The 27,821-nt window shown below is 44.6% G+C and overlaps 1 protein-coding gene across 3 annotated transcripts; it reads left to right on the plus strand.

Moving 5' to 3' along the window:
- The first annotated feature begins 1,467 nt into the window (after positions 1-1,467).
- LOC144152004 (transcription factor A, mitochondrial-like) lies at positions 1,468-27,677 on the plus strand. 3 transcript variants are annotated; one of them, XM_077683193.1, is made up of 8 exons: positions 1,468-1,627; positions 1,925-2,088; positions 9,554-9,624; positions 9,696-9,845; positions 13,878-13,973; positions 21,105-21,179; positions 21,974-22,030; positions 24,264-27,677. In XM_077683193.1, the coding sequence occupies exons 1-8, from the start codon at positions 1,542-1,544 to the stop codon at positions 24,429-24,431; spliced, it is 867 nt and encodes a 288-aa protein (XP_077539319.1). In that variant the 5' UTR covers positions 1,468-1,541; the 3' UTR covers positions 24,432-27,677. The 3 variants fall into 3 exon arrangements, with proteins under 3 accessions (XP_077539319.1, XP_077539331.1, XP_077539324.1); XM_077683205.1 differs by having other exon boundaries at positions 24,200-24,272; XM_077683198.1 differs by lacking the exon at positions 21,105-21,179.
- The last annotated feature ends 144 nt before the right edge of the window (positions 27,678-27,821 follow it).

A 27,821-nucleotide genomic window follows, 5' to 3' on the forward strand; every position in this document is an offset into this window, starting at 1 on the left:
TGCCAGGCTTCTAACCAGTATGGAGGCTTATTGAGCAAAACGAGCCACGCGTATGGTAAAAATACAGTAACATTATGTTCGTTCAGAATTGGAGGAATATTTCTGTCGATTTCCCACTGCCATATCTTCCCAACATTCAGATATGCGTTGTAGTAAAAGTGCACTCAAGAGGAGGAGGAGGATCAGCAGGAGGATAAAACTTTAACTAAAATCGAACTGGTTAGCGGGCGGGATTCTCAGTCCAGGACAATTAAGAGTAACTTTTTTTGCAATTCATCGAAAGTCAACCCGAGTAGGCCCGGATTTGTTCTTTACGCCTGAAGGGGTTGGAAAACAAAGAGCTGCTTGGACATATTCATAGGTTTCGTTTCTTATACTGAAAACCAGCACGTATACTATTTATTGCGTTCGATATGTCAAGCCTTCAGCATCGTAATCATGTCATAACTGTTTGGGGTTTGATTCAGTTAGTTACGATAACGATGGTTACGATAGAAATTCGGGGCACAAAAGCCGCTTTCGAGTACTCTGGACAACGTTGTCCGCTCCGTCTCGCGGTTGCGTAGCACAAACCTTTTCATTGCATTTGCATGGCGGCTACCTTAATGGCGCCACTCAAAAAACGCATGCTGCGGATATGCACCTTCTTGTACGTAGCCATAACGAAAGCCAATTTCTCAAGAAGGTACTTTATGCCTTCCGAAGAAAATATATGTCCGAAGAAAATATCCACACGAACTTTGAGAGCTTGGCAACCATCCCAGAACCTCTTAATAAGACGTTTGGGACAGTGCAGAAAAATTGATGCGTTTTGCACAGAAAAAAAAAAAAAAACATGAATCTGATACAAGTCAACAACAAAAAAAAAACAAAAAAAAAACAGCCGTTTTATTTCCTGCTGTGCGATGCACGTGTAGGGGCCCGCTGCTAGCTGCATAGCATTACACTGTTGAGTCTTCATAAGAGCATCTCAAAACTACTTTATGGAAGCCTTCGAATTTAGGAGCTCTGAACACTGAACCTCGCAAATAAGCTAGAAAGGACGAGTTACACACGATCTTCTGAGCGATGCTCTAAGACAGTTGTTCTCTCTCCTCGTGTGTTGCAAGCTTGTACGGGATACAGCTTAAAATTATTCAGATGTGTCATACGCTTTTGAATGCACTTTTTGCGCTTTTTGAATACGCTTTTGAATGCGCTTTTGAACACGCTTTTGAAATACGCTTTTGAATGCACTAGAGCATCAAAGCGGGCGATTTCTAGCACAGGCACTGCTGCCCCTCACAAGCGGACGACAGATGAGGGAGTGTAGCAGCGGCAGCGGCGACAGTGTAGCACTAGGGACCATAGTAGCACACGACAGCAGCTGACATCAGAGCCACATCCGTATAGGGGGAGAAATCAGAGCCAGTCAGAGCCAGGGGGCGCCGCAACTCTAATCTCACCGCCAAAAGCGGCGGAGCGAGCGAGTTGTATCCGCCGTCAACGTTGGTTCACTGTAGTTCCGGTTTCGACTCTGAGCACTTCCTTTCCTTGAGAACATGGCGGCTGAAAAAATGGCGTTGAGCGTCTCGGTTCTCCTGCGAGGTGCCCTCGCGAACAGGCACACTGTGGGGCGTAGCGTGTGGTATGAGCTTCTTACTCTTTGAAATTTGAATATGAAGCGCGTGTGACATGTACTGCAACAAAATATTGTGGAAGTCAGCCCCGCTTTGATCAATCAAGGCTGCCCTTGCCAATCCCGACTACATTTCGTCTTGCTCGTTGCTCTTGTGATGCATTGTAATTTTCTCTCAGCGAGTCACAGTATTACGTTAAATCTGTTGCAGAAGGCTTTTTATAACTTAGCCTACATGTTCTGTCTATGCTTAAGGCATACACTTTTAAGGTAACTAAGAACTTTTTTTTTCCCCCGTTCATTCAGCATTAGCAGCGTTTGCACTCGCTTGACTCAAGAACAGCTACGTGGATTCGCAACGCAAAAGCTCAACAGTACTGTGTCGCTGCCACAAGCACCGAAACGGCCACCCTCTGGTTTCATCATGTTCGTGTCCGATGCAAGAAAAGCTGTCCTGAAGGAAAATCCAGGTGTAGTATAATAATGACTCTGGCTAGTCAAAGAGCGGAAGCGGTTCGGCCGGTTGGGTAAAATCAAGACAGACTGATCTGTTTGCAGTTGCGAAACGACTCTAGCGAGGATTGCTGTACTGGATAGGAGCAGTCTGAATTAATTTTTACGCAACCGCCAAACCGCTTCCGCTCACTGACTGGCCAGAGTCACTGGTAATTATTGATAATGACTCTGGCTAGTCAGTGAGTGGAAGCGGTTTGGCCGGTTGGGTAAAAATCGAGACAGACTGCTCCCATTGCCGCCATTATGCGACACTAATTAGACCGTTGCCGCCGGAAAGCACGAGTGCGGTTGAAAAACGCCTGTTGCGTTTGAATGCCTTCTGGTGCTGTCCTGCGAAGTAGCCAGGACTCAATGCTAAAGACTGTCAGCACCGCCAACAACCTTTGGCATTGTGCCCTGATTGCCTCGTATTGCATGTCCTCATACTGTTCAATTGTGGATAGTCACAGTGCGTGTTTCATTTGCAGAGTTTCACTGATTTCTGCGCACTTGAAACATGTACAGTCGCGAGCAAAAGTTTGCGGTATGTGCAGCGCGTGGCCGAGCAGCGCAAAACTGCATTGCTGCACCATCTGCAGCCAGCGGGCGCCGGGTCGAGGCTCAAGGAACTGGTGTGCTAGGTGCGCTTCGCGCATGCCTGTCCTTTATTAGTTACGGGGCATCTCTGATCCCTCGTGTGCCCGCGACATCCTTTCAATATTCCCGGCAGCCGCTGTGGCGCCGCGTGACCATCGCCGTCGTTCTGCTGTCACTGGTGCAACAAAACACGTCGCTCGCGGCCGCCGTGTTTGCGCGGAGACGTTGAACAAACTTTATCTTCCCCGAGGCACTGCTGGTTGAGCATGAATTATATTCTAATTTTTAACCTAAGCACCGATAAACTGTCAGCTGACCCAGAATCGCCATTCGCCGCACATCCCTGTAGCTACCGCCATTGATGTTGGTGCGTGCTCTGGGATCATGCCACCCTGCGTTCTAGAGGACCAAAGAAAGCATATCGCCCGCCTTACGACCAGCTCTAAGTAGGCAGTGACACAAGTGCAAATGGCAAGTTGTGAGCGCAAGTGGCAAGTGAAAGTGGCAAATGGTAAGTGGTGAGAGCAAGTGGCAATAAATTACAGACTCAGATGAGTGTGAAGCACTTTTACGGGCCTCCGGTATAACCGAAAACAAACTGATTGATTGTACGGTTTAACGCACCAACGCAACGCAGGCGACGAGGCGCGCCGTAGTGGAAGGCTGCGGATTAATTTTGACCACCTGGAGATCTTTAACGTGTGCCGAAATCTCGTACACACGGGCGTTTTTGCTTTTTGCCTCCATCAGAAAAGCGGCCACCGCGGCCGGGAATCGAACCCACGACCTTGTGCTCAGCAGCGCAACGCCTTAGCCACTGAGCCACCGCGGCGGGTGCAAAAAGAAACTCAGAACTGTTGAGTGCAGAGCAAATACTCCAGTTCGTACGCAAAGTTTTCCCTATGAGGACTAGGGGGTGCACCAGTTGTGACAGGCAGAACACACAACTAAGTTTAAGTGAAGAGAAATGGAAAAAAATTTAGAGCCCTTCCAGTCTGCGGTGAAGGATGACAAGCCGAGCTGGGTGGAATCCAAAAAGGTCACGAAAGAAGCAGGTTGTGGGTAAGTGTTCCGCTTACTTCCTAGTTATTCAGGCGAATGGAAGCAATACGGACTAATGTTTTATTCTATAGGAAAAACAGGGGGCTGAAACTGGCTCGCAAAACGTTGTAGTCGTCTGCGCGGCTAATTATCATACAATTTGGTCTGGAATAGTTCCGACGAAACCAGGGTCACAGCCGTTTTCTGTAACCATACCTCCTCCTTTGAATTTCATGTATTGACAGCAGACGGGAATTCTCTATCGTTTACAGCTTCCCTATAAACTAACTGTGGCAAGTAAATGTGATTCGGCGTAATGCTAACGCCATCCTTGCGGCCAATTTCAGTATGATGTTTTTACATGATACCTACATTAAACAACAAAGTTTGCTTTGCTGCAATTTCACCAGAAAGTTTACTTTGCCGCAATATTATATTTGGCGACGCGACTTTTTTCTATGCACCCCATCACTTCCCGACAGGTAGCCTAAATAGCTCCTGTAAAATAAATTTAGTTGTCGACCAATGCATCACTTGGAAGATAAGATTTGTTCAATGTTGCGCTCCGCGCAAACGGCGGCCGCGGGTGACGTGTTTTGTTGCACCAGCGATAGCGGAACGGCCGCGATGGTCACGCGTCGCCACAGCGGCTGCCGCAAATATCGAAAGGATGTCGCGGGCATGCGAGGGATCAGAGATGCCCCGTAACTAATAAAGGACAGGCATGCGCAAAGCGCGCTTAGTACGCCAGTTCCTTGAGCCTTGACCCGGCGCCCGCTAGCTGCAGATGGCGCAGCAATGCAGTTTTGCACTGCTCAGCCACGCGCTGCACATCCCGCAAACTTTTGCTCGCGACTGTACTTTGTACCCGTGCTACACGAGCGCTTCGAAGGCCTTTCGAATTTGTTGTGCTACATGAGCGTTTGAATGGACAGTTGATTCGAATGGCCTTCGAAATTTCAAATTGCATTTGAATGGGAAGGAGTTCGGCTGATCTTAGACGACAGTTCTCAAAGGCAGTTGAAAGTTTCCGCATTCGCCTGCCATGTTTTGGTGTCACTACTGCTGTCCTGTTTAAATCTGTTTCGTTCTTGACAAAAATGCATTTTTAGAGTTAAAATGAAAAAAAAAAAAAACAATTGTTAGTGACCACATTGATAACATCTACAAACACACAAAAAACGTGCACAAACAGCCATTTTTTTTTTTCTTTTTGCGCACTGCCAGTGTTGAGAGTACCAAATTACCTTGTAATCTTGGAGCTACTGATAGACATTAAAATCAAGTGAAAAATTATAAAGATTGTGTACTATAAACCAAGTTTTAAATAAGACTTAAATAATTGCTTTGTACTTGCGGCATGCAGTAACTGCGCCTGAGAGTATGACCGTTTACGTTTGAAAGGCCTTTGAGAACCTCAAAGGTCGTTGGTGCTGCTCCTTTGACTGCAATGGCAGTTCAACTAAAGCCTTTAAAAATGTGTCAAAGATGTCATTTGAGTCAAATGATGTTACACTCAAAGACCTTCGAAATGCTTGTGTAGCAGGGGTATTAACACCTTTGAGCTGCTATGCAACATTTTTCAAAGGCCTTTGGTTGAAAATATCTGCATACCTTTCACCCATTAGGACTGCATCTATCCGAGAAAAGTGTTTTGATGGCTTTTACTCGCAAGAACATGAAGCAGTATCCATTAGTCCTCGGAGGCCATACCCTGCAGTATGTACATACTCAAAGATTCCTCGGAATCTTAATAGACCATAATCTTTCGTGGGCTCCGGAGGTTAAAAGGCTCTGTACGCGAATATCTGCAATGTCAAAGACTGTCGGGTATCTTGCTGGTAGCCGATGGGGCAGTGACTGTCGCTCCATGATACTGCTCTGTAAAGCCTCTGTACAGTGTCCCTGTCCTCCAAAAAAGGTCACCCACAAGCAGAAAACAGGTAGATGCGGGAAGAGACAATTGTCTTCGTATCTGCCTCGGACTTCGTTGTCATGCTTGGGTATTGTTGCTGCAGCTTGCTGTCTGCCCTTGGACGTGATTAGGCTCCAAGAAACTGTGCGGATATATTTGCGACGTCGGATGCATGGCAAAACCCATGCATGGCAAAGCGCATGATAAAAAATGGCAACTCAAGTTTTGGATGAACATTGAAGACATTGCATCTTTCCATTCCCTCCCAGGTACCAAATTCAATGCCGTCGTATTTTCCGCCCTGGACCCTTTTGCCATTGCGTATTAGATGCAACATTGCCGGAATTGACTCTAAAAAGATTATGCCTCAAAGCGACTCGACAACATTAGCTGGCTATTCTCGGGCAAAAACCAAATTTTTACAGATGGCTCATGTACGCTTGATTGCAGTTCCTCTGGGATCTTTATATCGTCCCTTGGCCAGGCGTTCTCTCATCGCTTTGAGCAGGCAATGCCATCTATGTCAGCCGAGCTTCACTCCATCAAGGTAGCCATCCGGTAAATTCTCTGCCAACCACCGGGGCAATGGACCATCTTCACAGATTCCAAGGCAGCCCTCCAAAGCCTATAGTGCAACGATCGCTTGCTTCAGCATTCACGAACACTCCTCTCATGAAATAACATACTTGCACTGCCTAGCCAAAGACACTGGGCACCAAATGACACTTCAGTGATCTCCAGGCCACTGTTGTTCCAGGGAATGAGAAGGCAGATGAAGTAGCTCGCAGGGGCCTTCAAATGCATAATATGAGGAAGGTCTTCACCAAGCATGATGCCTCATCTGTGACGGAGGTACTGGTTTTGAGCAGAACCGTCTCTGGTCTCTTCCAGTGCACCATTATGCCTTCTTGTACTGCATAGACCCCGAGCTCAAGATTAAGTTGCCAGAGTGACTTCCACACCGACTAGAAACTTTATTATACCACTGATTACACCTCAACGCAGTGCTAACAAAAACACCTGTTTTGACTTGGTGCATCCTCGAATCCATACTGTGAAAACTGTGGATCGCCGCAAACCGTGGAACGCGTACTTTTAGAGTGCTTCACTTATATGTTCGCAAGGTGCCGTTTGGTGCAGGAGATTGAGCACCTACGCCCGGGACCAGTCAGCTTAACCCTTTGAGAGTCGAATTTTCTCGCCAAATGCGACCTCCCAGGGTCGATTTTTGTTATTGCTGATTTAAATTCTTCGGATGAATCTATTTCGAGAAAAAAATATCGTAATTTTCTTAGGGTGACCATAAAGTGACAAAAAATCGTTTGTGTTGTTACATACATGTGGTTTATTCATGAGTAACACAAGAAAAATTCTAAATAAAAAAGAGAGTAACAAGCCGGCACCTTCTGAGTGAATCAAAGTCGATAGACATCAGTTTCGCGGGTGCAAAAAGCGGGAAGCGCCTGGAGGACGGTACCGAAACCAGCCGCTGCGTGCGGACGCGCGGCCGGATGCGCGAGCGATAGACGGCGCACCACTCCTATAAAATACAAAAAAAAAAAAAAAAAACCAAGAAAAGAGCCTCATCAGTTTCGCAGGCGCCCTTGGTCTGTGGCAGGCGCGAGAGGCGATACCCAGCGCGCCCCCTCGTTACCGGATGCGCAAGTGGTAGCCGGCACGCCACTGAAGTAAATCATAAAAAAAGCAAAAGAAAAGCCATCGGTGCAAGAAAATAATTTGGCGTATTTCCCCAGTGTGGCAGCACATGCCAAGCAAGAGAAGTTGGCAAAAAAGGCGCGCTTTTTAAGCATACAAGCGATGACGTACATATACGTTATTGACCATTTTGAAGCTGTTTGCGTCCGTGACCCTGTGTCCGTCCGTGACCCTGAAAGGATTAAAAGTACTCCACGGTCCATGGCCCTCCCCTTCAGCTCAACGCAAAGCACTAGTGGCGTTATTTGAATACCTGGACGAGATTGGCGTCACTGAAATGATTTAAAATACTACTGTGATCGTGATGTTTATCGAACTTCACACAAGCTGCATGATGTCTGCCTTTTTTTCTTACTTCTTTTCTCCTCTTTCTTTTGCCCTGTTATCTATAGGGCCTTTTGTGTCCTGCCTTACCCATTCCCCTGCTGAGTAGCATGCTGGTGTTGACATTCTGGCTAACCTCTCGGCTTTCTTCTTTAATAAAGAGCTCTCTCTCTCTCTCTCTCTCTCTCTCTCTCTCTCTCTCTCTCTCTCTCTCTCTCTCTCTCTCTCTCTCTCTCTCTCTCTCTCACTCACACACATGTGCGTGCGACAGAGAGAGAGAGAAAGACAGACAGACAGAGGAGCACCATTCTCTAAGGCCTTTGAAGTGCGAACGTTCGTACTCTTGGGTGCAGTTTCTGTATGCCATAATTACAAAAAATTATTTACAAGTAGAACTTGGTGTTTAAAGTGCACAAGCTTTATACTGCTTCGCTTATTTTTGTTCTCTATCACTCGCTGTATGATTACAGGGTAACTTAGTACTCTCAACACCGGCGGTGCGAAAAAATAAACAATAAAAGGGTGTTTTGTGCATGTTTTCTACGGGCTTGTAGATTTTTATCAATTTTATCACTAAAAATTGTTTTTTTTTTTTTTGCCCATTTTAACTCTCAAATTAAAGTTTTCTCAAGAACGAAACAGGGCAGCAGTGGCAACACCAAAACATGGCAGGCAAACGTGGAAACTTTCATTTGCCTTTGAGAATTGTCGTGTAGATCGGTAGAACTCCTTCCAGTTCAAATGGCATTTAGAATTTCAAAGGCTATTCAACTGAAATGGCCTTTCAAACGCACAAGTTGCACAGGTATTAGACCTTGTATGACCGCAGGCGACATTGAACGTTGTAAATAAGAAAAAAAATTATTAAGGTGAGGCTTTTGCTGACAGAAGCTTTATATGTGCTTTAGAAAAGGAAAACTGCATAGCAATTAACTATCCAGACTGCATGGCTCTGAGGTGGGATATGCACCTTGCTTGTAAGTAAGAGTTCCTGTCAATGGACTAGGAAAGCATCAGATCTATGCCCCCAAAAATACCGGCAGTCATTGTCCGCTTGTATAATTAACACTTATTTTGAGCAGCTAGCTACTTTATTCAGTTCACACATACGATGTAGACGACTTATATTTACAGAACAACCAGACTCTCACTCGCAATATTAGTTTAGGTCTTGTCGTTTTGAACTAGTACATGATGTTGCTATACTGTGTATACTACACGTACTATGTACACCCGGTGGCAAAATAAGCCAGTGCACACGAGCGCATGGCAAAATGATTCGCCGCAGCATCTCATGTTGCACTTCTGGTGTCAAGAAATCAATGTGCGTGTGTGCGTCCAACCACGCTCGCTACACTGCCCCTTTCGTTCACTTCAAGTGGCAAAGTTGATCACAATCAGTGTTTGGTGCTGGGGGTCACTTTATTTGCTCAACACGTCTTGCTCGTGCATATTTCGGTGGCGGGCAGTCAGGGTGAAGTGTGTGCTGCTCACTTTGCCACGCTCTGACAAAGGACGCACTGCAACGAGATTTTGATATCTTATACCCCTGCTACGCAGGCGTTTCGTTTTTGTAACATGGTACTCGGCCCACTGCCCTCTGTAACATCATCGGGACCTAAGAAGTAACATAAGTAAATAAATATGTGAGCGGTTTGGCAGTTGTATTGCACAGAACCTGGTGCAGGAAAGTGGAACTTGCGTGATTCTTGGCATGGAATAATTGAAAGAACTTGGTACCAGATCCTTCTGCATATATCAAAACCATAAACCATCTGACCTGTAAAATTACTTGCTGAAATGAATCTGTTGAAGTGATTGCAATTTGTCGCCTTGAAATTTCCCAGCCCTTACACCCACTGAAGTCATCAAAACAGTCGCAGGAAAGTGGAAAGCAGCTGATGAAGTCACAAAAAATGTGAGTATTGTGTTATTAAAACTTATTGGGGCAAATGCAGCTCTTGGTGCACACGTTGCCGCTTCTTCCAGAAATACGCTGCCTTGTCGCGGGAGCTGTTTGAGCGATACGAGAAAGAGAAGGCTGCTTATGCTTCAAAGCTGACTGAGCAGCAGAAGCAAGCCCTGGCCGAGCTTACTCTGGACAAGAAGCTCAAGCTCACCAAGAGGAGGCTGAGTGATGTAAGTGTGCTAGCACAATGTACTGGCCAGTTGTAATTGCGTGGCGGCTGACAAGAAGGTTTACGTTTTACTAGGCACTTTGCTGTGATGACATATAAATGTACAGAGCTGCCAACCACCTTTCATGTGCAGCATATGCCAGATGCCTTGTTTTGTGTTGCATTCCTGGCGTGGGGCAGGTATTTGTTTGTTTGGTGTTAATATATAGGCGAACGATGCGGGTTTTAAATGGAGTCATGCTCTAAAATTCGTAAGCGTTTTGTGCTCTTTCCAGCATAATTTATGCAGGGGGAAAGTGCTTGCAATCTGTTGAAGGGACACTGAAGTCAAAATACTAGTTGCTCTAAATCGATAGATTAGCTCACCGAGAGCACGAATATACCACTCTTACTTGTAGCTTTTTTTAAAACATGGTAGAAAATAGTGAAAACGTGAACGCAGGTGCCGCCGCCACTGGCTATACTGTGAAACTTGAACTGGAAGTGGTTAAAACGCCTGGCAGGCGCAACGGCTTTCCTGGCTGCCTCTGGATGGCTCTACTCATCCACTTAGGGTGGCGGTATTGCTTTTTGAGGAAGCGTGTAAGCTACGCATGAGCAGTTGGTTCAGTGCCAACATTTGTGGGGCCTCAAAAGGACAATGTTTTTCTTCAACAAAGTGTCAATACTGATCACAGGTCGCATGAAGGAACATTTTGCTTAGTGGTCCAGAGCTGCAAAGGACATGGGAGTTCGGGAAAGCACAACTGATTTGACCGAAACTGACCAAACCACTCGGTATGTGGTAGCGTTGTATTCGGTTGCTCCTAAACCGTCATACATCACTGCTGCCTCGCTTGCTTCCTGTTTATCGTGACGCAAACAGCAGCTGCAGTAGCTGTTTGTGTCACTTCGGATCAGCATTTGATTTTTATTTATTTATTTATTGCGAATACTGCAAGCCAGATTTTCTGGCCCAAGCAGGAGGGGCAACTGACAATACACAGTCATTTATACAAGGATCAAACTTTTTTTTTAAAGTAAGAAAACAAACAAACAAAAAAATAAGGCACATCGGTAAAGGCATGGCACACCGTACAATGCACATACTCAGTGACAAATACTCGCATGGAGCGCTTCGGAAAAATTTCTGGCCTGAACAACTGTTTCCGGAAGTGCATTCCATTCAGAAATAGTACTGGGGAAAAAACTAAGCTTGAACTGGTTTGTTTTTGCGAAAATAGGCTGAAGGGATTGAGTATGCGTGTGTCACGTCCTTCTTGTGCTTATGGGTTGAACTAAAGTCGATGGAGTTATTTGCACTTTAGATGTAACAATATTGTGCAAGAATGATAATCGGGCCAAGCGTCTTCGAGATTCTAGAGATTGAATGCCATTGTCAGACATGAGCTTCGAAGGAGACTCGTAACGCCCATATTTGCAAAAAATAAACCGTACTGCTTTTCTTTGGACGAGCTCTAGCATGCCAATATCCTTTTTAAGGGGCGGATCCCAAACAGCGGAGGCATATTCCAGTTTGGCTCTAACAAAAGTATTGTAGGCTAAAAGCTTGACGTGACTTGGGGCATGTCTTAATTTGCGCCTCAAAAAACACAACTTCGTAAATGCAGCTGAACAAATACGTGATACATGGGACGACCAAGTTAAAGTAGAGTTTAGAGTGATGCCGAGGTATTTATACTCTGCAACGTCTGCGATTGCAGTGTTCTGGAGAAAATACTGAGAACGAAAGAAAACTTTTTTTTGTGTTATTCTTAAAAAAGCACATTTTGCGGCATTAAGCATCATTCCCCACTCCTCACACCACCTCTCTATTTGTACTAGGGATTCTTGCAACACAACACAGTCGTCAGGTGATCGAATTTCTCTAAAAACAATACAATCGTCGGCAAACAGCCTAACAGAGACCGCTTCAGGAATTACAGACACCAAATCATTTATATAAAAAAGGAACAACAGTGGCCCCAGTACACTGCCCTGGGGTACACCAGACGTGACAGCAAGAGAATGAGAGAAACAACCATTAATATCAACATACTGTTTTCTGTTTGATAAATAAGCTCTAATCCAGTTCAAAATACAATCGGGAAGGCCAATGAATTCAAGTTTATACAAAAACTTATCATGCGGCACTTTGTCAAAGGCCTTACTAAAATCTAGGAACACCACATCAACTTGTCCGGACTCATCCAAAGCTGCAGAGAAGTGATGAACTGTTGTGACCAATTGCGTGACAGTAGACATTTTTTTCCTAAAGCCATGCTGATAAGGCGACAAAATGTTTCTTTCAGCAAGAAATTCATGAATATATCCCGCAATAACATGTTCTAACATTTTACAGCAGCTGCTTGTAATAGAAATGGGTCTGTAGTTCGAGATTGCAAGTTTATCTCCACTTTTAAAGAGTGGTTTGACCCTAGCAACCAGAAAATCATACGGGACTTCACCCGATGCCAGTTCAGTCTGAAAAATCCTAGTGATTTCTCGACAATTAAGGCGTCTTTCGGCACTGAATTAACGCTACAATGGCTATGGGAAGATCAGACTTTCATTTGAAACCAACTTGCTGGTTGCGTTCAGTATCCCTTGAAGTGTTGCTCAGTTTCAACTGTGTCCTTGCAGCTGATGTCACAAAGTTAGCCTCCGCGGTGGCTCAGTGGCTAAGGCGTTGTGCTGCTGAGCAAGAGGACGCGGTTTCGATTCCCATCCGCACCGGCCGCTTTTCTGATGGAGGCGAAAAGCAAAAATGCCCGTGTGTGCGAGCTTTTGGCGCACGTTAAAGGTCCCCAGGTGGTCGAAATTAATCCAAAGCCCTCCCACTCCAGTGCGCCTCATCGCCTGCGTTGCAGGGCAGTTAAATCCTACAATCAATAATGTCACTAAGTTGGTGAGGAGAATGGCATGAGAAACGGCACTTTTGTGTGCTCTTCTCGGGGATAAATGCTTGTAAATTGGCTGAAAAAACTGAACACTCTGAGATTCAGCTTGATGGACTAACTACACAACGTTAACTCGCATCACGGTCCCTTTACAAAAAGAAATTGTTGAACATGAGTACGCTGTGATTTATTCTGCACTAAGATAAAATTAAAATGCTTTCGTGTTATTTTGCCTTGCTTGCTTCTGTCTCTGTATTATATGCTCTCAAGGCCCTTTTACAATCCAAGCTTCTATACTTGATATTGGCATCTGTAGGAAAAAACAGGTTTGTAAGCAGTGTCTATTGCTTTAACCTTGCACACTGAAACAAAGGAGAACCAATAAACAACTCGCACACGTGCGTGAAAGCCGCTGGCCTACGGGAGGCCAGGCGAAATCTTGAACCGGAAGTGGCTGGAGCAGACGACGTGCCCATGAGCCTTTGCGCTTTTTACCGGTCACCTATTGCTATTGGAAGCTGGGGCCAAATTCTCTACGACGGCGGGCACTTTGAAATGACGCGGTGTTGGCATGCAAATGCACGTATATACCTTGGTTCAGAAGTCCCGTCGAGGGCCAGGAAACTAGGAATTACATGGAGCGTCCCCTTGAGGATCACCTGGGCCGGGGCCCAAAAGGATGTGCTAAACAAAGCACACTGTGCTGATCGTTTTGCACAGGAGAGAATGTATGACGCTGGAATGGAGTATCTAAACACGAAGGGGCTGCATAAAATTGCAGACGTGCGGGCCCACTAATAGCAGCTGCATATGTGTGATGATGCAGCGTAATGGTGCCCATGTGAAATATCAGATTTAGCCACGGATAATACAAAACTGGCCATTTGCGCAAATGTTTTTCTGTGCAATGTCAGATTTTATTAACATAGCTGGGGCCCTCCACTATGACACTCACCATAGACCATATTTTTGTTTGACTCCTTGAACCCCAGGTTGTGATTGTCATATGAATCCAAACATTTTTAAGAATGCATTGCTTTCTTTTCTTTTCTTTTCGTTTTATTTTGCTTGTTTTTGTGGTGTTTAACTGTAATAGCTTTAGTGAAGCCTTGTATTGGTGTTTAAACTAGTGCTGTTCCTCATCTGTCCTCTAGAAACTGAGGGAACTGGAAAAACCGAAGGGTGCCAGGTCTGCGTACGTGCTCTTCTCCACAGAAATGCGAAAACGGATTCAAGAAAAGACTCCAAAGGTGTGTTTTCTATGCCTAGTGCTTGTAGTTGGTGCTGAGTGGAATATCTTGCCTTTTTTGCCCCGTGTTTTATTGTCTGTGCACATTCAGTTGTTAGGAGTCGAGAAGCAGTCATCAATCATACACACTAGGAAACCTGAGATTTTTCTTAAAGAATGTTAGTCTTTTTGGTGTGCAGCTTGCTTCCTGTTTTATCTTTGCTGAAAATGTGCAAGGTAATGACCCAGCTTGCTTAACTCTTTCGCTACCGCGCCTATCAAAATCGATCAATTTGATCGATACTTTTGGGAGCGCCTTTTCATAGCGTTCCAGGCGTTTCTCGAACAAGTAAAGCTGTTCAGAGTTAGATCAGAAAATGGCCTTTCAAAATCAGTTTTGTTTTCATTTTTGCAACGGAAACGTGATTTTTGACACGCTTTTGAATCACCTGGTTGTGGAAAAGGGGCGTGGTCATCGCGCCTCAAGGCTACCAACGAAGAATGCGTGCAACTCGTAATTACTCTGCACCAGCGCTTGTTTTTTGCTATCAGGGCGTGAATGGGGAACTAGCAAACGATTTTCAATCGCCAGGTTCACGCTCTGACAGTAATAATCCCAGAAATCGGCTGAAAATGTCAAGCAGTGCCTGGTTGCAAAGCTACTTTATGATTTTAGGCAGTTTTATTGCCTTTGCGCAAGTTGTCCTATGTACTCTGGTAGTTCTTCTTACCCCAGGACCATTCCCAAACAGTTTACAACAGTTTCGGTTTCGTTTCTGCATCGCGAAATTCATATTTAGCGCAACTACGCAGTTACCCAACTTTAAGGCTAACTGCCATGGCGCCTGAAGCGTCCGCGACTGATCCTCGAACAAAGCACGCCGCTCCTCATTTCCCCCCACCCTAACCCGATTTCTGCAATAAGAACTTCGGATGCAAGTCAAAAGGTCACACCCAGTCGCCAGATATCTGTTCCGCCGAGGACAGCGCTTCAAACCGGCCTTACACTGCCAGCTGTTTGCCTTCCAGTTTCGTTTTCATGCGAGGGTATATCCGGGTGTCTAATGTTGCTGCTTAGTTGAACTGTCTATTCGGACGGAGTCTCTGATAAGTTTTTGTACTGTTTCATTTGAAAAATGTTAGGTGGCGCTGCAATAGAGGAGGCTCGTTGTGCTGATCTTTTTTAGCGCGCGCCTGCTACTCGGCCAACGATCGCAGGGGACGATTCTAGCTCATCGTACCTCATTTTTGCGAGCAAGGCTACAATTGCGAGTAAGAAGATGATAATAAAGCTCAGCTTTATGTTTTGAGAGATAACTGACCGTGAACGACAACAAACATCAGCCACGGCGTTCCGTTTTCAACTTCATGCATGTTTTTTTCTGCATCGCGTGCTTGTCCCAAATATTGTGCTCGCTGTAAATGCAAAGTCAGCCATTGACAAGATGTTTTTACGTTATGTGGGGGCAAATTGGTGCCTCTGATAATGTCAAACCGCCAGATTTATTCCAAGGAACCACCCAAAATTGCACAGTTTGAATTAGAGGTTGGGCTTCACCGCATGACACGAGCACCGTGCGTGCTAACATTTTTTTTTTATATCTGAAAAACTGTTCCGCGCAAGTCGAAATTTTTTTTATGGTGTATTTTTGAAATGTTTCCCTGCAAAATGTATATTCTAATTTTTTTCTACTACCGGTGGTTTGATATACACAACTCCTTTTTTATCATTTTTTTCGACAACTTGACAAAACTTTTGATTTTGATATTTTTTTTCACAACTATGATATACGAAAACCTTTAAAAAACTGGTGTTATTGGAAAGGCCATTAAATAATCTGCATTTTGTGCTCCTGCAATTAGTGCCTAAATAATTTTTTAGCAGAAAAAAAAATGTTTTCTTGGACCCCCCAAAATTGGTCAATTTTCTGCGGTAGCGAAAGAGTTAAAACCTGAACTTAAAAGTGAGTTTGGCTTATACGAGCATGCACCACCCAACACCTTCTAGTCTTACAAGTAGCTGCTGAGAAATCCCACAGAACTTGCCTACGGGCATGAGTAAAAAACATTGGTTACTATGAACTTTTAAAAATGCACTTTTCTCATCAAAATGACAAGTATGTCAAGCACTTGGTTATTAGCTTAAATTGGCATTCTGTTTTGTGCTTGTATAATCAAGAATGTTCAGTCAGGCCAGAAACACGGAACACAGAAATATGAACCTGAAACACACAGGTATTGGGCATGGCTCAGTCCTACAAATTTACAGCAGCCATAGTAATAGTGCTTCAAGGGGCCATGCAGGCAAAACACAAGTTTAGTTCATTGGAAAGATTGCCTCGTTAGAATCATAGTGACACCACTTTTAACGTAAACTTCGCTCAAATAAACTATATAATTAGGGAAAAAAAGGGAATGGCCACGCGACCCACTAGCTCATTTCTCGCAACAGAACCTATGATGTCATATGCCCAGCTGTGCGATTGGCTGAGGCCGGCAGAAGCAAACGCAAGTTAGTTAGGGCTTATAAGCTTGCTGAATGAGCTATTTGCGCTTAAATTTAGGACACATTCTTTTTATAGCAGTAAGAATTGTGGGGTGAACAAAGTTGCGAACACAAAAACACCGAAGCAATTAGTGCGGCGCTTTACCGGCTGACACTGGCTAACACAGCCGTCGGACGCGTTGGACTTGTCTGACACAACACTGACCAACTGACATAAGCGGCATGGTCACTTACATCACCACGTTTGTTGAGTCATCGCTTGTATTTTAGGAATTGATCAGTATGAACCCCAATAAAATTACGGCAGGTATAGAAGTCCGGCAAGAAGCAAAGTGCAAACACTGGCACTTCAGTGGTATTACAGCCTCATCTATGAAAGTGGGCAATAAACAAGATAACCAAACGGGCATCTGTGAGATGGTAGCAGCCATAGTCAGCAGGCTATCTTTAGTTTTAAGGCCCTGCTCTGGATACGTCATAGTCGACATCACGAAATACATGGTTTAGCGGGAGAATTGAAACTTTGGCTTAAAATGTTTAATTTCTCAGTGAATAAAGCATCGTTCGCTGCTGGATAAGCACTGAGGGCACTATAAAACACTAAATCTTTCGAATAAAACAAACTGGTATTTTGTCTGCATGGCCCCTTTCGGGAGTGTGCCAAAACAGCATCATAATTTTGCTTCCACAAATGGAGATCCGGTGTGTGTTCAGGCTCATATTTTTGTGTGCATTTCATTCTGGTGTAATCGTAAATTGCTGTTTCTTGCCTTGACTAGACACAAAATAGAGTACTTAGGGCAATTTTGCTGATTTTTTTCAACTAGTTAGCTGAAATTTGTGAGAAAAACGCTGAAAAACGGTGAGAGAAAGGCTTCTAGGCAAGGTGGGGTGAGCTGTATAGTCACCAGTAGTTGCAGCAAGGATAGCTGGAATGCAGTGATCAGACTTCATAGGGCAGATAATATTTAGCACACTTCAGCACACTTAACTGGGATCAACTGACTGCTGGGCTTCGCTTGTCACCAATACAAAAATGCACGTGTAAAACAACTGCAGCACTTAGTCTACATAATAAACAGCTGTGCACCTCTTTTGTATACATGTATGTATACCTAACTTTCTCAGAAGTTTTGAAAACCTGAGGGTTCCAAAAAGTTTTCATGGCAGTGTCGTGGTACCAGTTTACTTTTCGTGGCCACTTAGTTTGTGTCTATTGCCTAGCTTCTTGTTTTGATACTTTTTGTAGCCTGCCAGTTCAGGGAGCTAGAAGGACAAGGCTTGCCTCTTGATGTTGTTGACTGGCAGCAGGTTCTAGGGTGATCAAGGTCGTTCTGACTGCCCGTTAGTTTGGTGTTTTTTCAGCATGCTGAAGGTGAATGAGGGCTGTGATAAGCCTGGTGAAGAGGTTATCTTATAAGTGCCTTCCAGCTCCAAAATGATCATCTGAGTGCTGGTCTGGCCATTTTATTGGGTTTAGAAACGGCAGTTGTCTGAAAGCAGCAGGCAGTGTCACGAGGGCATGGTCTCACTCCTAGCTGGGGAGAGGAGTTTCACAGAGGTACAGCTGCTACTGGGAACTGGACTGCCTACCGGAGTTACAATGGCAGGGGTGGAACAGCTGCGCCATTTGTGCCATTGAGCGCCAAACTTGTTTACCTGCGCCGAACCGCCCCTGTTGCGCCAAACTCGTTATCAGCGCTGTCCTGTGCTGTATAGCCCGAATTGAGCCACGAGATACGACTGCCATGGTGCCCTTTGCCTAAAAACTTGGCTGAAACATTGTGTTTTCGGTTTCAGTGCGGTGGTGGTTTCGGTTTCATCGAGGATATATGAGCGGCTATAGAAGGTGGCTTTTGTTTAGCTGTAAGGCCGCAGGCACTACACGCCTTCCTTTCTCCGCCTTCACTTTGGATTTATTTGTGTCGCATTTGCTCGGTCTTTTTTGCCGATGCTGGCCGATGCGCCACAATCGATTGAAAATGACTACAAAGGAGTGAAATGTTTTGTGTTGTCACATTGCAAACAGATAGAAAACAGAATAATGTTCTCATGAAAGGCTGTAGTTTATTGGAGGTGAACTTCAGCTTAGTTGACATTTTTGACAAGCGTAGCCGCATGCATTGAACAAACAGGGTCTTGGAGGTTTTGCTTTCACTTGTTAATTCAGTTTGCCTTTGTTGTGAGGTAATTACTCATTTTTGCTTGTGAACTTTGGTGTTAGCTTTGCTTATATGGAGGATGGTTCAGCGTTAATTACATCTTCTAACGCGCTCTCATTACGTAGTCCATGGGGTACGTTCATCGACTCTCGCAACCCTGTGACGGGCAAAGACAAAGCTGTGTTCTGTGTTGCACGCACTGAAACCACTGTTCGATAGAAAAAAAAAATGCAAGGAAATGTCTTCCTTGTTTTACAGAGTACCACCATGAGTTCGTTTAAAGGGGGGTAATGACACCAATTTTCGGCGTTAATGTTATTTTACACTGTTCGCTTCCTTCACTCAACAGAATACCCTGGTTGAAATATGAGCAGCCTGCGATGCGAGGAAGATACTTTAATTGGATATCATTTGTCGCGCCGACGGAGCAGCACGCAGAGCGGTATGCAGGAAATGGACATCGGCGTGTCATCACACCGGGGTATCTAAAAGAAGTGACGACCAACTCTCGTCAAAAACTCGTGACGTCACTTCACACTCGCAGTCCAGCGAGCAGCGACTGGTCGCTGGCGTATTCACAAACTGATGCTTGTAGCCAGAGCTACAGGCATAACCACTGCCCAGAAAGGCACTCTTGGCAAAAATAAGGTTCCGCACACAGGAAAGGAGCCGATACTATAGCCAGGAATCGCAATAGAAATCACCATCAGGACTTTTATTGAAACCGGTTATCGAATTTCCGCCACAATGGTATGCCTAACGCCTTTAGGCAGTTCAGCCGCTCCTCTCTGGCGGTGGGGCAGTCGGAACAAAGCCTCCACTGGCCTCCACAGTGTTTTGACGTCCACACGAACCGGTGAGGTCATGCCGTGATTCTGTTTTTTGAATTTTTTTTTCTTTCCCTTTGCTCAAAGCAGCTTTGAGCAGATACAAAGCAGCTCTTGGACCGGAAGTTATGTATGGGGTCACATGAAGAAGCAGCTCAAAGCTGCTCTAGCGACCTGGTGTGGCAAACAAACTGCGGAGGAGCAGACGATTTGTCGTCTGCTCGTGTTGGCATTTTATGTAGGTGCTCAACTCGAAGTTAGAACACTGATAATTAATATTTGGTGACAAATTTTTACAACGAATTTTTCTTTTAAAGCTGCTGTCAAAGTAGCTACAAAATTTCTCAGTTGTGTCGAGAACCGTTGTCGACGCAACCAAATGCGCCGTTTCGGCGTGTCATGGGACGCTGTTTTCATGCATATTCCGTTTGCGGGTGAGCGAATTCTCTGACGTGTGCACCGGTGGGTAGACATGAACTGTTTACCTCACTTAGCCGGTGCCCTACCTGCAATTTTGGATATACTTGACTCCTGTGGTTACTGCGACGAAACGGTGACATATCTTGAGGTGAAATTTACAATACAAGATGCAAACAGATGCAAAATCCCATAGTATTTGCTTCAGCATGCGGTCATGCAAACCTTTAATGACGGTGTCCAAGTATTGCCATTTGTATGTACGTATAGACGCGAAAACCTGGTCCCTTTTGTTAAACACTGGTGCACCACCTTCTTCGAAGACTGCGGGCACACCGGCATCTTAACGACACTTGTAATCACGAACTGCGAAGGAATACCAGACAATCCCTATTCTCGCACTGAGCAGACGATCAACTGACGCCAGAATGAGCGAAACGCCAACGAGACCCCGAGTGTCCTTTCGCGTGTGTCGTCTGCTCACCTTTCTGTCGTCTGCTAGCTGCTTCCTGGAGCAAATGTAATGCGATTGACCTGCTCCGGAAGTGGTGGGCGGAGCCAACGCGAAGCTGCTCCTGCAAATAACGTGACCAGCTTGGAGCTGCTCAGAGCTGCTTTGAGCGGGCAAAAAAAGAGACCATCTGTCATACGCGCTTTCCAGGCTGAAAGCGCGGGAAATTGAAACAAACGATTTTCAGGCCATTCAGTGTAATTAATATAATCGCACGCTCAAGTACTTAAAGTGCTGTTTCAGGTTTGCCAGGCCATTAAGCATTGATAAAGGCAATAAAAATGAACGTAAAATTTTGGTGTCAGTAGTACTTTAACACTGCCGCCTGCCGGACACCCTGTTATCTGGTCCCCTTCAGCTTCAAGGGGGCTGGCACAGGCTGCTGTGCCACCCCCTCCAAAAGGCCTTTCTGGCTGCTCCACGCTTGCTACAAAAGGCAATTTTGCCTGCTCCCGGGTCTGCTGCCAAACCCATGTACCCTGCTGTTCCACTCCTGCAGAGGGGACAACCCTGCTCTGAATGGGCCATGTTCTCTTGAGCGGGAAATCTAGTTTTCATCCACTTGGAGGGGGTGGGGTTAGCTGTAAAATGCAAAAGGAGTGAGCACCCTGTATTGAAGCCCTCATATTTTTCATGACAGTCAAGAAGTTTGTGTGCACTTCACTACGTGGGCTTATAGAAACCAAATTGCTAGAGTGTCTGCCATTGCTCTGCTCTGTCTCTTCTCCAGAGAGCAGTTGGTGGCAGTTTTTCTTCATGGTTCCTAGGAAAGCCGCATAGTAAAAATGAGCCCCCATCCCCCCAGGTAGGCGGTGCATTCCACTTAAGCACAGTCAGCTAGCCCTCCCTTTCTTGTGAATCCTTCTGTGTGACATTTGTTGCTAAGCTAGAAAAATTGGCTTGTACTGGGAAAACCAATAGGGGACCCTGTAGGTGACACAGTGTATTTGTGCTAGCGAACCGAAGTGTTTAATTCGAATTTTGTTCAGTAGATATCTCTTGTGTGAAAATGTGGGCAAGAGCATGTTCAAAAGTGCCAGTGCACTGAAAACATTCGAGCACATACTTTAATTGTTAGAGTAATGGGCAATGAAAGAAATTAATGCTTGTCTTTGGTACTGTTATTGAAAGCTTTTTACATTGTCGTCTCATAATGGCATCAGGGTGAGAGGAAAGAATGTGTTCTGCCGCAGCGGGCATTTTCAAGTTAGAGGCGGAAAACGAAAAATGCCGATGGGTTGAGATTTCGGCGCACATTACAGATCCCCCGGTGCTCGAGATTATTCCAGAGCCCTCTAGTACAGTATGCCTCATAGCCCAGGAGTAGCTTCGTTGTGTGTTAAACCTCCAATTTTTTTTTTTTTTTTTTTTTTCCCCAAGTAAGAAGGATGTTTGTGTTGTCGTGGCTTTCCGCACTATGCCCTTGGCTTGCTGTCAATTGTGCTGGAATTGGCAGCCGTGCGCTTTTAAGTGTATATAATTTTTAACAGATGGGAGGAGTTCTTGGCAGTGCCTAAAACGAGTGAATGCCTGCAGATTTATTTCTAGAGCAGAACTTGAGTTTTTTATGGCTCAGTGACCCATGTCTCTATATTGCAGGAAATTATGACACGCCTTGGGGCCATGTGGAGGCAACTGCCTGATGAGAAGAAACAGGTCAGTTGGTTGGCGAAAATGTATTGAGTTGTGCCCTTGTGGTATTTCCCAGTGTGAGCCTAGTACAGTAGCTGTGGTGTTAGTCTTAACATTGGCAGCAGATCGCGCTGCATAGTCAGTCTGTGCAATGTCGGTGCTGGCATCCTCTCGGGGAAAGGGAGATGTTTTCATGGCACATTTCTGTGCCTGATGGCAAGTGCATCTTTGGCTGCTTTTAATGCCAACACACAAAGCTGAATGCACAAGCGCAGATAGTGTGGTGTCACATTTGCCTATCACTGCAGGTGTGACACTGCAAACAGTTTAATCAGTTATCCTGTAAGTGTATTTTCGCTCAAAAAACATAGTGTCACCTTTGTTTTTTCTTTTGTATTGTTTCACAAGTTTCTCACGTTAGATCAGCTTGGCCACACAAGCCTCCAAATCGAAATAAAATTTTGCATTTCACATTTTCACGAAAGCATGATTGCACACACAAACATATTTAATGTTTCTTACAGTAACTGACACAGTGAGCATCAAAACGCTTGTGGAATTGCATAAACTAGGATGAAGTGCTCGAAAATGTGTTTACAGGTTTATTTTATTCGAAAGATTTGGTGTTTTGTAGTGCCACCAGCGCTTTGTTTGGCGGCAAATGATGCTTTATTCACTGAGAAATTAATCAGTTTAAGTTAAAATTTTTATTCTTCCACCAAATCATGTGTTTCGTGGCTTCTTCCATGACGTCACCAGGACAGGTCTTCAAGCGAACACTAGTAGTACGCCGTTTAGTCTGCAGTGGACTCCGGAACGTCTTGTTTACCGCCAGTCCCCCTAGATGGTGCCACCATACTGTGCAGGACCGCGTTACACCCTAGCTTTGTTTCTGACTGTATTTGAACCTGGCTTGTTTTTGTTAGTGCATAGAGTACTCTGCTTTATGCACTACGTCCCTTACAGGAATGCAAATGCAAAGGAACTGGCTTCTCAAGTTATTTTAAGAGGTACTTTTAATGCGGTGTACAGAACCAGAAAGCCTAGTCCGTAAAAAATTTATAGGTGAAATTACTATTATACTAATGCTCTTGATAGCATGGCCTTATCTAAAGCAGCTTTAACGAAAAAATTAATAGTAATGGCTACCTAATTTCTTTTTCGGCCCCTTTTCTCACTCCATCTCTTGATTCTTTTTTTTTTTTTTTCCCTCCCCCAGCCGGAGCATGCCATCACAACATGGTCATCTTTGCTCAAAAATTACACCATCATTAAAGAGAGGGCTTGGCTTGGCTTGAATTTCGGAGCTATTAAATATTTCAGCTACTCTTAAAAGCAGAGCTCAAACGTTGACTTAATTAACCATGAAATATGTTGATGCAGCAATGTGTGTTTAGTAAATTCAGCATATCAAACAATGCATACTAAAAATGATGGCCAGTTTTGTGAATGTACACTGAATTTCCTTTAATTGAGGGGGGCACTGCTCTTGAGGACATTTTTGTTATTTGTTGCTGTGCACCTATGCACATGGGGTTTTCAGATGTGTATTTTACCGTCGTGAACTCAAATATGCAGTCAGTTTTTGCCTATGTGGTTCAGGTTTGAAGTTATGCAGTACTTATATGGCATTTCATTGTGGTTAATTTTTTACAGCCTACCCACTAAATCCCAGAGTACCTGTATCCCTTCGGGCAGTATAAGAAGGACCAGGGAGTGCAAACATGCTACAGCAGTAGTTTTAACTTTGTTACTGCATAAGGCAACATATAAGGCACAAGGAAATGATATATAAAAATATGTATAAGGAAATATAAGGCAGGATACGAGTATTTCGATAAAATAAACTGCACAGAATTTGCTACCAGCAAGAAGAAATACTATATTTTTGTAGTTTCATTGTTTTATCCAATTCACAGCTTCCAAATGATGCAGCCAGAGTTATGTGAATCGGGCAAGTAGTAGATCCCAAAATGTTGTGGGCGACATTTGACTTCGAAAGAATTTTTTTTTTGGGGGGGGAGGGGGGGGGGGGGGGACAACAAGCTTACAAACACAGGGAAAAAAAATGTTAATTTATAGAATTTATAAATGTAACAGCTTTGTAAATGTTTGGATACTGGCACAGTCTACAGAAGTCGATCACCGAAAATAGAATTGATGGGGATGATCAATTTCGGGGCATATTTTCAGTTCTCAAGATGTATCCCACCTTGAAGCCTCTCTCGCTCGTGCGGTGCCCTGTTCTCTGCTACAGCTGTACGTGCAGCAGGCCGACCAGGACCGGCTTCGGTACGACCGGGAGATGCAGGCCTGGTCGCAGCGGCTGGAGAAGGAAGGCCAGAGCGACGTCCTCAACGACCTCCGGCACGACATCCGGGAGATCCGCAAGAGCAAGCAGGGCACCGCTCGCAAGAGCGCGTAGGCCAAGAGTGCACCGCGCAACAGAATAGTGCACGAGGATAGAAAGTCTGGTGTGAAGCTGCAGCAGAATCATCTTTCTCCATCGTTAATTGCGTGCCGTTGAATAGCAACAAGCCTGCACTGCTGCACGGTGAAAATTTGGTTTCATTGCATCGGTTGCAAGCAATTGCTCCTATCCACAGCCATGACAGCTAGGTAGCTGTCTTTGTTCACACAATTTTCTCTAATAATTGTGCCAGTTGGCACAAAGACTCTCCCAGACCTGTACTTTGTTGTATTTTGTGAAAATTTCTTCCACTACCAGTAAAGATTTGAATGAAAGTTACGATAAATATGTGGTGTATTCTTGTCTTTGCACTACACATTGGTGCACAATTTATAAGGTGTCAGTGTCTTCTGTTCATGTGTTTACAACTTCATTGTGTGCCTTGACCACATTTCTGGAGCGGTGCACAGCAATTTTAGAGATGTTCCAGTTTGTAAACACCAAAGAAAAAAATTATCATTATACATGTGCATTAAATTATGCAAGAGGTCCACAGCACCAGCAAAAATTGTGCGAAAATTTGTACGAGTGAAAGAAATGAACCTGTTGGCAGTAAGATTAGTTTTACCAAGAATGCACGTAATGGATCGCGACTGCATTGGAGAAAAACTAAAACAGCAGTGGTGTCAATGTCCACCACAGGGTGCGTGTTTTGAAAGATTGTTCTCTCTCTGTTTATTTTTACCTCTCAAAGTTACAGCAGATGGCATCTTCTGCCTTTCCTTTTCTTGTTCACATCACTTCAGCTAGTAAAACTAAATAGGGGGTTTCAAATAGCAGAGCTAAAGCGCAGTTGTACTGCCCTATACATACCGGAGGTCTTCAGTACACGCCATGTCTGGAAGAAATCTGGTAGAGACCATTGTTGCCAAGTAGACTTCTGCTGTAGTTAAGATGGGAGCATTTGGCATGTGCTCAGAAATTACACTTCAAGCTGCCCCAAGCATTTGGATTTTGCTTGGAGGCATTCCCAGCTGGTGATGCAGTCTCCACTGCTGCCCTTGGGCCTCGTGCATGAGGAGGGGATGCGCAGGCAGCTGTGCACGACTCCACTTAACAAGTGTGCACCAACCTCCTTTCTGCTGACAAACCCTAAAATACCAGCCGCGAGGGCCACCTTTAGATCCGTGGAATGGCTTCTGCCATTGAAGAAATAACCGTTGTCTAATTATCAGACCATGGGTGCACTTATATTTACAGTACAGGAAACCTATTTTATGCACTATTTTGTCGAGGGAAAGTTCTCAGTGTCTCCACCATTGTTCCCAGCACTGATCACTGCTATCGCCACAGGACAAAAACTCCTTGATGGCACAGTTGTCTCCCATGAGGATGGGTGGTGGTAAAGTAGGTTATACACTAAAGGGGAAGGGTTATCTTGCCACTTCTTACGGCTTGTTAAGCAGCGAGTGTCGCTGCGTATACTTTCTAGCTTTGGTGCTTGTTTTTTCTTTTTTTCTTTTTTTTGCATACAAGTTTTTTTTTGTACGCATTGGGTAATATGCTTTATCATTTTGCTACAGAGTGCATGAAATGAAATTAGAATTTACTTGTTTACGACAGAGAACAAAGGTAGAGGCCTCATCCTAGTTCTTATGTGTAGATGAACTGACTTGAATTTTATGAATCAATGTTGCTGTGCTAAAATTGAATGTTGCAGTGCTAAAAATGTAAAAGTTTCCTTGTTGGAGCATCGGCACTAAGCTGAGGCCACCTACCTTTTTTCACGTTTTTTTTTTCTGCGTTTTTTTTTCTTTTTTTCTGCTGAATCTAGTGACTAGTGTTGCAAGAGGGTGCTAGTTGCAAGAGGAGGCTAGTTAGTAGTGCATGCAGAAATGATGGTTGGACGGGGAACCTAAAAAAAAATTGACTTAACTACTGAAGCAGCACCCATTCCGATGCCAGTTTATGTAGAACGCTGGCAGGTGGGTTAACCTGCACGTTGCATAGACAATTTCTTCCAAAAAAATGTGGAGTGCACTTACCCTACAAAGACATATTGTAAAAGAAGTAAACAAGCTATTCTGTCAAATGGAAACCTAGCTAGAAGCAAACTAGCAAGTGTTTCAGCCGAAGAGGGGGTGTTATCTATTCAAAAAAACTCATTTCATCGAAAGACTTTAGTCTGCTGTGGTGTCTTTGCGACCCAACTGAACGGGGGCACTTGGTGCAAGGCCTCGACATCACAGCGCCATAGTGGTGGGCTCAACCACGTCTCCCTGAGCCTTGTAAAATGTTGCTGAAAGTCTTGCAATGCCACACCACCCCACATTTTGCGATGCACGTGTGCTTCGTGCCGATTGGCCAGCTGGTAATCTGGTGGCAATTTTTTTTTTTACTTCTGTTTGCTCACTGGATAGTGTGTGTAAATGTGATGCACAATGCCAAAGGCCACTTTTGACTATTCTTTCTTGCATAGGCAATCCAAAGTATAGTAATGTGTAATTTAAACTGAGACCTTGCACACGGAGCAGCTACACCTAGGCTGTGAAAAGCATCATTGTAGAGGGCTACAAATCAGTTTAGACCGCCACTTTTTTTGTGTGCGCGTGCGTGCGCCAAAATTTCTGGACTAAAAAGATGCCACCCACCCTTCTTTTTTTTTTCCCTCGGCTCCTATGTATGCTGTTCATCATCATCATCATCATCATCACTGGTGCTGCTGAATTTAACTTTTAACCCACAACGTAACCACTGCACTAACATGGTGTAGTAGTAGTAGTGGTATGAAACATTATGCCAAGAAGTAGGAGTGGTTTCCTAGTCCAAGAATCCAAGTGATGACCGATGCCCTAGATGCCAAAGTCGCTGGACGTCCAGGTGGTCGTTGGTAATCCGGTTCTCCCACAGCCCAAGGAGGGAGGGGTAGGGAGAAGGAAACGGTGGGAGGTCGGGGTTGTGTGCACACTCAAACAAAATGTGGGCTAGTGTGCCAAGCTTGGAGCAGTAAGTGCATTGAGCGGGAAATTGAGTAGGAAACGTGGTGTAAGCTAATTGGATGGACAAAGGTATCCGTTAGGGTGCGGTGGAGATTCGTGTCTTTTGATACGGAGTAATGGTAAGTAAAGGCCTCAACAGCGCTCGATAAAACAATCCTGATGCGCAAGGTACACAAAACCAAGAACAAAAGGACGTCTTCCTTGGTGACAAACAGTAGTTGTAAAAAGCTTTTGATATGGGGCTCCCGAAAGTGGTGCCGAAGTGGGCTTTGCAGATTGGTGCTTTCACAAAAACGCAGCTACTTCATTTCATCCTAAGAGACGAAGTGAAGTTCTGCAAACGAAGTTCTGTTATAACGAACGCAGTTTTGGAAACGTGCATCACACAGCAGGTTGAATTGAGACC

The sequence above is a fragment of the Haemaphysalis longicornis genome, unplaced genomic scaffold, assembly GCF_048455015.1.
Source record: "Haemaphysalis longicornis isolate Haplotype H1 unplaced genomic scaffold, Haemaphysalis longicornis Haplotype H1 scaffold_1, whole genome shotgun sequence".
Classification (NCBI taxonomy): Eukaryota; Metazoa; Arthropoda; class Arachnida; order Ixodida; family Ixodidae; genus Haemaphysalis; species Haemaphysalis longicornis.